Source organism: Equus quagga, chromosome 9, assembly GCF_021613505.1.
Source record: "Equus quagga isolate Etosha38 chromosome 9, UCLA_HA_Equagga_1.0, whole genome shotgun sequence".
NCBI lineage: Eukaryota > Metazoa > Chordata > Mammalia > Perissodactyla > Equidae > Equus > Equus quagga.
In genome coordinates this window covers 53233496-53247059 of record NC_060275.1, presented here as the reverse complement: position 1 = coordinate 53247059, position 13564 = coordinate 53233496, and the positions used below count along the sequence as shown (strand labels likewise).

Genomic DNA, 13564 nt, shown 5'->3' with positions numbered 1-13564 from the left:
ACGTGCTTAGAATAATTAACAGTAGATTGTTTTAACTCTGATTTCTTAAATGTTTATATTCTTAATGCAGAGTGCATTAGCACTGCTGATTTTTTTGATATTAGAAATATTAGCTAATGTTTATTAAGCATGGAATATCTGCCAAACAGTTTTCCCAGTTTTCTGCATGTACTAACTCGCGTGACTCTGACAGCAGCACTGTCAACGTAGGTGCTGTCACTGCCACGTCCCAGTGGCGCCCAGAGGGTGTAACTGTCCTGTCCCACATTCCATAGGCTGTGAAGAGTGGAAAGGCAGACGTGATGGTTAGGATATGTGTAGTGGCTAAAGGCTTTCCCACGTTCGTTAGAATAACAGAGGTTTTCTCTGTTACGACTTTTCTCAAATTTAACAATAATTGGTTGGTTCTGGAAGGCTTTTATGCATAAAGCATGAAGAACAAGAACAGAGGTTTCCTACGTTCTCTTAATTTTCCTCTAATAGGAATTTTTTGATAATCCATAAGTAGGGGAATGCCATAAAAGGTTTTCTTACACCTATAAAATACAGTATGATCTCTCAGAATGTGAGCAACATTTGAGTCATAATTTAAAAAGTTCAAACATTATTTACATTCTGAGGAGTTCACACCAGTATAAATTGTTTGTTGCCTTTGAAGAACTGAACCATATCTAAAAGCCTTCTCACATTGTCTTCATTCAAATTATTTCTCGGTGTTATGAATCCATCCACATACTGTACATTGTCTATTAAGTAGTACTAATTTTTAAAAGAATTAAAGGTTTGATTCCATATTGCAGAAAAAGTTGTTTAAAACAATGTTTGGTCTACTGTTATGTTCTTTTTTAGAGACTTCAGGAAGAAATCACCAAACAGTCTCCTACACTGCAAAGAAACGCTTTGTACATCAAATCTGTAAGTTGTGCATTCCTTTTGAAATTGAACTCCATTTTCCAAACTGAAAAGTTTCCAGTTAATTAATGTTACCCAGTCTTTGTTTTTATCAAACCAAGGAATTAAAAACGTGGTATTGCGTGTAGTAGGAATTTTTTCCATTTTCTCTCCGCAGTCCAAGATCAGCCGGCTACCTGCTTATTTAACTATTCAGATGGTTCGATTTTTTTATAAAGAGAAGGAATCTGTGAATGCTAAAGTTCTTAAGGTTAGTAATGAACTTTTGTATAATAAAATATTATAATTCTTTGAAGGCAGTCCTTAGAATAGGTTTCTTTATTCTTTCAGGGATAAACTTTCTTTGAAATACTGTACATAGGAAAGTTATTAACGTTAGATGAGTGGTTCTTAACCAGGAATGTGTATTGGAATTATCTATTGTCCTTTTTTGTTTTAAATCATACATGTGCCTGGCTTCTCCTCCCACCCTCCATCCCCCCAGCCCCAGCATCTGATTAACTGGGGTCTGAATTCTTAAATTTTTCAAAACATTCCCACATAATTCTGATGGATGCCCTCCACTCCCCAGAAACACTGCTCTAGACCAGATCCTCAACTTCAGAGATACTGAACCAAGAGGTTTGGGGATGGGAGAGGGGTAGGGCGCAGTATAACACATTGCTCTCTGTTCTAGGTGGTTCCTTTCTTCCAGGTTAAAGGAGAGTGTTAAATTACTGGTGTCCAAAGAGTACTTAAATTGCAATCTTTTGATGTAGGAGCCAGCCTAATGATTTAGCTGTTTGGTTGAACAGAGTCCCTTATCCTTGGGAGAGGTATATATAATTCTAACCTCTTGAGCGGAAATTCATAGTACATTTTCAAATATTTCAAATGTCAACATTTCAAATAGTGTTAGATGAGAAAGTTAAATGTAGTTGAAGAATCTACTAGCGTTAACTTTAAACATATATTAATATTAGTTACTGAACTATATCACTATTGTTTCTATGTGAAATTGTGTTTCAAATTTAAAAAAGTCGTAAGTGGCCCCATTTGTACATTGACTCCACTGCTGGTTTTAGGTACCCATTATTTTCGCAGCAACTAGTCTAATATTTCTGAAATGCTTCTTTTGTCCTATAAATTTTGGTAACTCGTCTCTGGTCAGTTTCATGGGTTAAAATGTTTAATGGGAAAAAAGTTTAAAAAATTTAAAGTTAAAAATAAAAGTTTTAAAAATTTAAAGTTAGGACTAGATTGAAATAAACACTATGATATTTTCAACTGTATAGATTTCCAAGTGACTTTTACAGATTTTATTTTTAACTTTGAATTATGAAGGCACTGCTTTAAACGTGTGATAGATATTTTAAATAACTAGCTTTGTAAGTCTGTTTATACATCTGTTTTTTGTTTTGGTTTATTTAGGATGTTAAATTTCCTCTTATGTTGGATGTGTATGAACTATGTACACCAGAACTACAAGAGAAAATGATCTCTTTTCGATCAAAGTTCAAGGACCTAGAAGATAAAAAAGTGAATCAGCAGACACAGACAGTAGGTTCTTTTGCTGATTTTGTAGTCTTAATATTTTAATCTTAATATTTTAATCTTCATTGTTCAAAAATTACTTTGTATTGTTAATCTATTAGTAAAAATGGACGAACTTGTATTTTATTTAGCAGACATACAAATCCTACATATATTGGTGCAAGCCTTTAAAGTTTTAGGTGTATTTTAGCATAAGTAAAAGAACTCTTATGTTATGGTAAATGAGTCCTTTATGGGAGAATAAACTTAATATTTTCTTTTCCCCTCTAGTCCGCAGCTTACATTCCTTTTATGTTTATCTCCTGAAAGCATTTCACACAAAATCTTGCCTACAAGTATTTTCTGCATATTTTATTTTCCTTGTAAAGCGTGGAGTCATCTCCATTTTTAGATGGAATTGGTGGTACAGCATATTGGTTCATTTATGCCCCCTGTGACGACCAAATTATGTCTTTTAATAAGTGCTGCAGGTGTGCCTGTAACTGCTAAAATTAGAACCTTACCAACTTTAATAAATTGTATTATTTTCAGTTCAGATAAGGTAAAGCAGAATTATATGTTGGATTTTTTTTCTTCAGAATGAAAAAGATATTTCTGGGTAACTAGGAACATTTTCAGCGTGATGTATCAAATTTTAAAATTAAATCCTTCTGCAAGTTACCTTTTGTCTGTATGTGTGTATGTGTGTGTTAAAAGCCATTTGTAAAAAATTAAAAAAATTAAACTTTATTTTGAGATAATTATAGAATCACTTGCAGTTACACGAAGTACTGCAATGAGATTCCAAGTACCTTTTACCTACTTTCCTCTCTTGGTAACATATTGCAAAAACTATAATACAAAATTACAACCAGGATATTGACGTTGATGCAGTCTAGATATAGTACATTTCCATCACCACAGAGATCCCACATATTGTTCCTTTGTAGCCAAACCCACTTTCCTTTTGCCCCTACCGCCTCCATAATTCCTAGCAACCACTAACCTGTTTTCCATTTCTATAATTTTGTCATTTTAAAAAAGTTATATAAATGGAATCATACAGTATGTAACTTGAGATTGACTTTTCTCACTCAGCCTAATTCTCTGGAGATTAATCCAGGTTGTTTCATGTAATAGTAGTTCCTTTTTTATTGCTGAATAGTATTCCATGGTATGGATATATCACAGTTTGCTTAACCATTTACCCATTGAAGAATAGTTGGATTGTTTCCATTTTTGTCTATTCTGAATAAGGCTGCTATAAGCATTTATGTACCAGTTTTAGAGTAAACATAAATTTTGATTTCTCTGGAATAAATACCCAGTAATGTAATGCTAGATTGCATGGTAGTTGTATATTTAGTTTTTAAAGAAACTGTCAAATGTTTTCCATAGTGGCTGTACCGTTTTAGATTCTCATCAGCAGTTTATGACTAATCTACTTTCTCTGCATCCTTACCAGAGTTTAGTGGTGTCACTATTTTTTATTTTAGCCATTTGGATAGGTCTGCAGTTATAGCTCATGTTTTTAATTTGTGTTTCCCTAATGATGTTGAACATGTCTTCATGTGTTTATTTGCCATCTCTGTATCCTCTTTGGTGAAATATCTCTTTATGTCTTCTACCCAGTTTCTAATTGTGCTGTTTGTTTCTTTACTCTTGAATTTTGAGAGGTCTTTACCTTCTAGATGCTACTCCTTTGTCAGATATATGGTTTCCAAATATTTTCTCCCAGCCTGTGCTTTTGTGTTTTCATCCTCTTAACAGGGTCTTTTGCAGAGGGAAAGTTTTAAATTTTGATATAGTCCAATTTGTTTTTTCTTTGGTGGTTCTTCCTTTTGTTGTCGTATCTAAGAAACCGTTGTCTAGTCACAGGTCATGAAGATTTATGCCTATGTTTTCTTCTAAGAGTTTTATAGTTTTAGCTGTTTCATTTAGGTTTTTGATCCCTTTTGGGTTAATTTTTGTATGGGGGATGAGGTACTGGTCCAAATTCATTCTACTGAATGTGAACATCCAGTTATCCCGGCACCATTTGTTGAGAACACTGTTATTTGCCTATTCGTTGAATGGTCTTGGCACCCTTGGAGAGAATCAGTTGACCATAGATGTGTAAGAATATTTCCGGACTTTGAGATTTATTCCATTGGTCTATATGTCTGCCCTTAATGCCAGTACAGTCTTGATTACTGTGTTTTGTAGTAAGGATTGTAGGAAAATAATGAGCCTTCCAGCTTTGTTGTTCTTTTCAAGATTGTTTTGGCTCTTCTGAGTCCCTTGTATTTCCATATTTATTTTGGGATCACCTTGTCTATTCTTTCAAGAAAAAGCAATTGGACTTTTGATAGGCTTGCATTGAATCTGTGGATCAGTGTGGGGAGTATTGCCATTATAATAGTATTAAGTCTTGCAATCTATGAACTTAATATGTCTTTGTTTTCTTTAATTTATAGTTTTTAGTGTGCAGGTCTTATACTTCTTAGGTTAAATTTATTCCTAAGTATTTTATTCTTAAAATAAAGAATAAAAAAATTATTTATTATTATGCATTGTCCTTTGTTCCTGTTAATTTTCTTTGATCTGAAGTCTACTTTGATATTAATGTCAGCTTTATTAATCTTATTTATTAACATGCTTTTTCTGTTAATGTTTGCATGATATCTTTCTCCATCCTTTTACTTTAAATTTGCCCATATTGTTATGTTTGGAGACAGTTTCTTATAGACAGCATGTAAGAAATGGGTCATATTTTTAAATTTACTGTTAATCTCTGTCTCTTTATTGGTATATTTAGACTGTTTACACTCAATGTAATTACTGATACGTTAGTGTTTAAGTGTATCTTATATTTTGCTATTTGTTCTGTTTTTCATTTATCTTTTTTGTCTTATTGTAGGTTACTTGAACATTTTTCAGAATTCTTATTTGATTTATCTGTATCGTTTTCAAATGTATTTCTTTGGATAGCTTGTTTTTGTGGTTGCTCTAGGTATTACACTATATATATATAAAAACGATTGGTTGACCTACTTGCTATTTTTTGTTGTAGCATCCTTTGTCATCTTGTCACTCCAGCTATCTTTAAACTGCTTGCATTGTCTTCATTGCCATTATAGTTTTCAAGAACTTTGTCCCCACGTGCCTAGATAAGTTGCTTAATTTTTTTGTATTACACACTGAAATTGGTTGAGGCAGGGAGTTCTCCCTAAAAATCCTTGTCTAAAGTATTAAATCACGCTTGTTTTAATATAGGTAAATATTTACTGAATTAAAGACTTCGGTTCATTTGGGCTGAAATGGCAGGTGGCCATGGCTTAGTAGATTTAATATTAATTGTACTAATTCGCCTTCCCTTTTTTTTAATTTTTTAATTTTTTTGAGGCATCTTTTTTTTTTCACCTATGTGTTTTGATAGTACTTTGGTAAAATTATAGAATTGGGTTTTCCTTTTCTACCCTAGAGCATTATTCATCTATACTGCTATATTTGCTGGTATACTCTAGCTTTAGTGATTTAAAATTGGTTCTTACAATCAGAGGGTCTGTTACTATATACTTTGTGTATTATTAAAGGGTAGCACCTTTGGGTTTACAGTTTTATGTTAATTTGTAGCTATATCATTTTATTAAATTATAAGATAGACCATATTTTGTCTTGGTGCTTTGCACTGTAGACAGTAAATAATTGTGGAAATGAATGCAGATTGAGCATACAAATTTTATTCCAATACCATGATTTAAAGTTAAATATGTTTTCCCCTCAGAGCGACAAAAAGAGTAGTCCCCAGAAAGAAGTTAAGTATGAACCGTTTTCTTTTGCTGATGGTAAGTGAAATCTTCATTTCAGTTGAGTTATTGTTTTTTTTTAAAGGTAAAATTGCTGTCTTTCCATGTTTGTTCAGATATCACGCTTAAAAAAAAGTTGTGTTTCTTGAAGTATAATTAACTTAATATGACATACAGTAAAAATCACTTTTTAGCGTGTAGTTCTGTGAATGTTATCATCCTTCTTAAAACTTCTTTCTTGAAGCCTTAACTTTGATTGGATGGTAGTATCTTACTGGATTCTAATAATAGAATAGCACTTCTCTAGGCTAAACTTCAGAGTTGTTCTTGCTTGTTACCTAGCTTGAGCAAGCAAATGTCTGTACGTTGTCTAATATAACTAGATTTATGTCTTTCTATAGACATTGGCTCCAATAATTGTGGATACTATGACTTACAAGCAGTGCTAACGCATCAGGGAAGGTCTAGCTCTTCAGGTCATTATGTATCATGGGTGAAGAGGAAACAAGGTAAAGTTTGTTTACTGTATATTTTATAGCACAGTAGTTCTCAGACATTCTGGTCTCAGAACCCCCTTACATTCTTAATTATTGTGAACCCCAAAAACCTTTTGTTTATGAGGATTGTCTCTCTTTAATATTTGTAATGGAAATTATTTAAAGAACAACAAAGAACAACAACAAAAGAACAACAAAGCTGAGAAATAAATTCATTTTAAACTGATAGGAATAAACCCATTACATATTAACATAAATAACATTTTAAAAATAAAAACATTTTCCAAAACAAAAAAAATTAGCAAGAAATGGTATTTACATTTTTAGTCTTTGTATGGTGTAACAGGAGACAGCTGAATTCTCCTGTTTCTGCATTCAGCCTGTTGCTTTATCACATTGTGTAGCCTCTGAAAAATTCCAAAGCACACTTGAGAGAATGAGGGGGAAAAGGCAGATAATGCTTTACTACTGATATGAAAATAGCTGTGACCTTCATGGAACCCCTGAAATGGTCTTGAACCTTAGTAGTCTCTGGACCACAATTTGAGAACTGTTGGTGTGACAGATAAAATATTGCCATGCCTAAAATTATGCAGTACCTTTTTTGAAATGGAACTCTGAAAAATTGCATATGGTTATTAATTTCATTTTCCTTTCTCGTTCTTCAGATGAATGGATTAAGTTTGACGACGATAAGGTCAGCATTGTGACACCAGAGGATATCTTGCGGCTTTCTGGTGGTGGAGACTGGCATATAGCTTATGTTCTACTCTATGGGCCTCGCAGAGTTGAAATAATGGAAGAGGAAAGTGAACAGTAATCTTCATTTTAGCTATTTATGCTTAGGTGTGAAATAAATGTTATTTGTTGATCACTTCTATAATCCACAGCTATAGAGGAAGATATTTAGGTGGTTTTGTGTGTTTCCTCTCATGTGGAACAAGAGGGCAAAAGCAGACCACTCTGTATCAACCTAAAAAATTACAGAAAAGAAAAAATTGCCTTTGGACGGTGTTACCCTGTATAAAGGTAGCAGGAAGACATTTTTAAAAAGCTTATTTCTTGTATTAATTTTTAAAAATTCTGAGTTGAAATGCCTTTCAACCATTACCTTTTGTGATGATAACTTTTCTCCCTTTTTCAGCCCAAGATTCAGCAATCAGATGTTTATTGCACACCTATTTCTCTATTATTTGTTGTTGTTCTTGCATGGTTCAAACTACCGGTAATTCAGTAGCTGCCTATCCTTTGCCTTATCTAACAAAAATTTTGCCAGGAAGGTGGAAAGGAAGTAAGTGTTGCTCTCATTTTGTAACTCTGTGCTGCTGTCCACATCCCATGGAAACATGGGTACAATCAAGTGTTTGTCCAGCCTGACTGTTGCTGGCTTTCATGACTTTAAAATAAATTGTGATCAATAATAGTACATTTGATTATACATTTATTACTGTGTCTCTGATGTACTATTGTTTGTACATTTAACCTGGCAATGGTTTTGTAGTAATCAACTTTAAAAAAAAATGTTGACAAGCTCTGGTTGCTAATTTTTAGAAAATGAGGATATTTAATAAAAAAAAAAACAACAAAAGGGATTAACAGCTTTTGACCTCAAGTCTTTTGTCTGTTGAGGGTTGGAGCTTGGCTGAAGTTCAGATGTTTTTAATATTATACAGTTTCTGCAGATAGTTTTACTCTGCTGTTAAGCATCCATTTAAAAATGTTATCTTCTTTGCCTGCTAGCATTATATTGTTTAAAAAGAAACACAGAATTGTAAAAGTAATTGAGTTCTTTGGATGCTGAATCCAACAATGTTATCAGTCAGATCTGTTCCTTCTCTCCCTTGGTGTTTGGTTTTACTCTCCTGTCAGTTCCAAAAATCTTAATATCTATCTCAGAATTTAATATCAATGATTTTTAAAAGTGATGGTAGAAATACCCAGAATATGAGGTATTTTAATATGGTGGGTTGCTTACATTTTAACACATTCTAATTCGTCAGTTCCTTATCTTTGTTTCAGGAGGCTTGTTAGAGAAAGGATAGAATGTTAGCTAATTTGTCTCTGATTTTTGAGTTAGATATTTATGATATAGTTTTGGGGATTATCATGAAATCTCATATCTTTGCTTATGCTGTTTTAATGCTCTTTAGAGCATAGCACTGATAACTATTGGATTCCTAGAGAATAATGGCCATTTTCCTCAAGTTTGAACAATGTGATATAATCTGAGAACGATAGCGGATAAAACAAGCATTTCAGGGAAATTTATTTGTTAATATCTTCTTCAGCTAAACTTTAATTATTGGCAATCAGTACTCTTTTTGCCTTGGGGAAGGATGAGACCATAAGAATTGTAATGATTCTTTTTTATATATTCGTATGATGCTTGTAAGTTTGCAGAGTTTTTTTTTATTCACTGTCTTATTTGGTCTGAACAATTCTGAGGACATAAATTTAGTAATCAGAATTCAGATTTTCTGATTTGTAGGATGCTGTAAATACTGGATCAGGTGAGGTAGGTTTAGAACAAAGTATGTAAACCTTGTATGTAATTAGAATTAAAATTGTAATTCTTTGTCATTATAAAAAAAACCTTGATCCAAAAAAGCATTATTCCAAAGATTTTTTAAGTATAAGAAATTGGACTTATACCAGTGTTGTTTTAAACTAATAAGGCTATTTTAGAATTTAACCTTGCATATAAGGTCTGAGAAGGGCAAGTAGGCAAGAAGACGACTTGATTCCTGAGTGTGTCTTATATGCTGTGCCACTAGCACTGAGGCCCTTTCTGTATTAGAGCTGAGCTGTATCACTGTTGGACCAGCTGGTGAAGCTAAGCCCAAGCAAGAACATTTATAGCGTGACATGCAACTGGTAGCCCTTCTTCAGGATTCAAAAGAATGACAGCCTAATTTTAGAGCCCTAAAGGGTAATGCTTATGTGGGAAGAGAAAAAGACAGAGGATACTGTCTCCAGCCATTACTACATAGTGCTTTGCTGTTTATAGGGTGCTTTCACATACATCTCATTTGACCTTCACAACAATCCCTGTGGTATGCATCCCTGTTTTAACGACTTGAGAGGTTGAATAATTTTTGTAAGGCTAGAAGAACTAGGTCCCATTTCTTTTAAAGTTGGGGCTCAGCAAACCTTTTTCTGTAATGGGCCAGATAGTAAGTATTTTAACCTTTGCAGGCCATAAAGTCTCTTTGCTTTATGCTACTTAACTTTGCTGTTGTAGCATGAAAGGAGCCATAGACAATACTTAAGAGAATCAGCATGGCTGTGTGCTGATAAAATTGTACTTACAAAAACAGGTGGTGATCGGACCACTGTTTGCTGATCCTCTGCTTTTAAAGTATAAATAAGTGAGACTAGAGCACTCATATGGTTTCAGAAAGTCCCATTCTGGGATTTTCCGAATAGCAAGTTAAAAGTACTAACAGCATGTAGGAAACTAATTTGGCGTGGTGTACCTTAGGAAATATCATGCTCCTGAATATTGCTTCTTGACTTCATTATAAATACATTTAATTTATTTAACAAAAATATATTATGTGACCTTCAGGTCACTTTATTTAGGCCATTCTCCCAACCTACTCCCTCCTCCCTCCAAACCCTGAGGTCAGTTATCAAGAGCCAATATGCATTCTGTTGTTATTGGAGCACCAGCCAACTGTACAATTGTTATAAAAATGTTTATTGTTTACCAAAACCAGTGGACCTCTTATCAAATGCTGCTTGGTAACAAAATCTTATCACAGTTTTAATAAAAAAAAAAAAGAAAGAAGCTAACTATTTGTCTCATTGTCATTAGTTAGACTTTCTGCAAGGTCACTTAATCCAGACTTATTCAGTGCATTAATCAGATTCTCGGGTGTTGCATGTACTCCCTCTTGATCTTGCCAGGCAACCAGTAGCTGCTTAGCTCTCATCTTCATGTCTTCGCTGTCACACTCAATCTGTCTGATTTCTGAGTCTTTCATTTCCAAGTAGGGAGCCAGAATCTTCCATTGTTCACCCAGTTTGTTGGCAAATACTTCTATTTGTTCACCTGTTACAGGTTTGTCTCGCCGAACATCAGGACCTAGAAAACACAGGAAATGTCACTTATGTACAAAGTACCAGGACATGTACAATTCAAGGTATACAACAACTGGGAAGATATGGGGCCACTGAGATATTAAAGTAGAACAATTCCTTTTTTATATTTTTCATGGGTTGAATACTGTTCTTACAATCATGATCATTAGGAAATCAATAATCAAAGCTAAAGCTGTTGCCTCCATTATAATTATGAAGGCTTCCCCTGAAACCAGCTGCTCCCCTCAACTCCCTCCCCAAGAATTAACAGAGGTATGAGTCCCCTTCAAATATGAGTACTTTCCTTCCTAATGCTTCCAAATTTTATTGTATAAAATGTAATATTTCTAAAGTTATTGTCAAGCAATGTTTTGAATTCCTCACTATAAGAAACAGAGCTGAGATAAACGGTAGAAGTTGAGAAGTAGATCAAATAACGTACCTCTCAACCAAGAACCCCCATCTTTTCCAATTTTGTAAAATAGCCAAGAAAATTCAATTCTTACTTTCGTTTTCCTTCAGTAAAGCATCATTATCTTCCTCATCTTCATCCTCACCTGTTTTAATTTCTTCAGAAGGAGGCTAAAATGAATAAGAGGAAGGTTTAAAAGAATGCCAACTTCTAAAATAAGATAACTGGAGCTACTTTTTGTTTAGATAAGAGTGGTTGTGAGAGTCCAAGAACAGGGCCCAGAACTTTACCCCTGAGAGTGTTCATGTGAATGTCAGGTCTGGATCAAAAATGTGACAGTGTTAACCTGGAGAAGGAATGGACGGGGAAGACCTGAGTTGGAAAGACTCCCCTTGCCCCGGACCTGAGAAGAAGGGAGCCAGTAAAAAGTATGGCAAGGTGATTGGCAAATACCTAGCATAGAGTAACAATGGTCTAGGCAAGACTGGGGGAGCACAACTGTGTCTTTAAAAAATTCTGAGTAATTTTATGCACACAGTATAGTTATTATCACATTGTAGTAATATAATGAGAAAGTTGTACTAGAAAAGAGAACAGTAGAAAGATAGGCCAAGTTGCCTACTGTTACCCCTTAGACCCTGTTTTTGATAAAAGACGATATAATGCATTGGCAAACAGGAAAAATGATAATAGTTTATCGAAAGTATTGTGGACTTATATTAAATTGTATGCTGTATAAGAAATTATTAAAGTTACTTTATGAACTTATGTACTTCCTATAAATGTATACTCAGATGCATTTTTTCCTCTTTCTAAAACATGGAGGTCTGTGGAGCATTACTTTTTTTCACGTGACAAACTAAATTCAGCTCTTTGTTCAAACAGTGATAGCAGTTTTAAAGAAGTCAATGTCAACTAAAGGATATGAAAAATTTGATTTATATTACTTACTGGTAATTCCTTGGCTAGCTTTATTACCATGTTTTCGAGATATTCTGGCAAACTTTTAAATTGCTGGTTGGTTGGCTGGAAGAAATGAGGGCTTCTCCGTGCTAACAGTCTCAGGGCTCTCCAGCCATAATTTGAATTGTTCACAGCCCTATAAAAAAAGAGGTCAGTCTTGTAATTTATAGTCTTTATTTCTATATTCTATTCTAGTTAATGTAATTCACTGTGAAATTCTTTACTCTAAGGTAAGTAGCTGAAGGCACCATTCTTTTCATTCTGATCCTAGTCCTAAAGAACCTCTCAGTATATAGTTCACTTATAAATAATAAGAAACCAACAGAATCTGAAGAGGCAGATTCATAGGCAGGAAACACATTTTACAAGTTTACATACATTTTACTTAACTTTTAAAAAGTCCATTAGAATGTGTCTAGTACTGCCTAGATGCTGTATATTCAGGACAGAAATCATCCACTTAGTTATTTAGGGAAAAAACCCTTTATAATAGATTCACTATGTCTAGTAAGTTAATACCCATGCTGGCAATGTCACCTGCAGGTGTGTTTCATAATATTTTATAAATTCAACCCTGAGTTTCAATCATGTTAATTCAATCAATATTTGGTTTTCGGTTTATGTAACACCTAAACTTTAATTTGCTCGATACCAACCTCGATGAATGAAAATGGCTCCAAAACTAAAAGGGAAACATCCAGTAGCCAACACGGTAAGCAGTGCCAAGAACAGAATTCATGAACTGTTCCTTAAGGAAGCACAGCAATAACAGGCGGTACACAGTAAGGTGAGAAACGGAAACCTCAGAGAAATTCTAAAGCTGATGTTCTGGAAAATGGCAAGCTGCAGAAGAATCCAGAACACACATTTATTTCATTTATGAGTTTTTGCAAGTCATTTGGAAGTCCATGCCAAGTTCTCAGAGTAGGAACCTGATTTACTTAGTCATCTCTTATAAATGAGCCTCATTACCTTTGAGCAGTGCTGGTACAGGTGAAACGACCCCTAGACAGTGGAGATTCTAAGTTAACATTATGCTAAGAGGCTTTGCTAAACAGTTACGAGTCTTCCTCTCTGACACATTTCTCTTTAAACAATTTGAATCTTTTAAGCATTTTTAGAATTCCCTGTCAATTGTACATAAAAACTTCCTTATTCTCCAGAGATCCACACCATTCAAGTTCTTAAAGCAATTTTAGAGAACTGTTACTTTTAAGAATGAATCCACCTTGTCTTATCTAACAATGATAAATCAACCATTTATTTGACAAACACTTGCCGAGCTGGGCACTCAGGCGTCGTGTCTTGGAGACCGTGAGTGCACCCTGAACACCTGAGGCACTACAATGTAGTTAAGAGCAGGGCCCCTGATGCCACAGTTTGTTTCCTGGCTCGCC

The 13564-nt window shown here is 34.3% G+C and overlaps 2 protein-coding genes across 2 annotated transcripts in view; one reads left to right on the top strand and one right to left on the bottom strand.

Moving 5' to 3' along the window:
- The window catches only part of USP14 (ubiquitin specific peptidase 14), a 33386-nt gene extending 25251 nt beyond the window's left edge, over positions 1 to 8135 (top strand). The window contains exons 11-16 of the mRNA XM_046672136.1: positions 850 to 915; positions 1070 to 1162; positions 2323 to 2451; positions 6191 to 6251; positions 6614 to 6721; positions 7378 to 8135. Coding sequence (XP_046528092.1) covers positions 850 to 915; positions 1070 to 1162; positions 2323 to 2451; positions 6191 to 6251; positions 6614 to 6721; positions 7378 to 7529 — 609 coding nt within the window. The 3' untranslated portion in view covers positions 7530 to 8135. The remainder of the gene's footprint in view (positions 1 to 849; positions 916 to 1069; positions 1163 to 2322; positions 2452 to 6190; positions 6252 to 6613; positions 6722 to 7377) is intronic.
- Positions 8136 to 10388: 2253 nt separating this feature from the next.
- THOC1 (THO complex subunit 1) overlaps positions 10389 to 13564 on the bottom strand; it is a 53642-nt gene continuing 50466 nt past the window's right edge. Inside the window, exons 19-21 of the mRNA XM_046672135.1 lie at positions 12156 to 12303; positions 11299 to 11374; positions 10389 to 10796 (exon numbers count right to left, since the gene is read on the bottom strand). Of these exons, the coding sequence (XP_046528091.1) occupies positions 10501 to 10796; positions 11299 to 11374; positions 12156 to 12303 (520 nt within the window). The 3' untranslated portion in view covers positions 10389 to 10500. The remainder of the gene's footprint in view (positions 10797 to 11298; positions 11375 to 12155; positions 12304 to 13564) is intronic.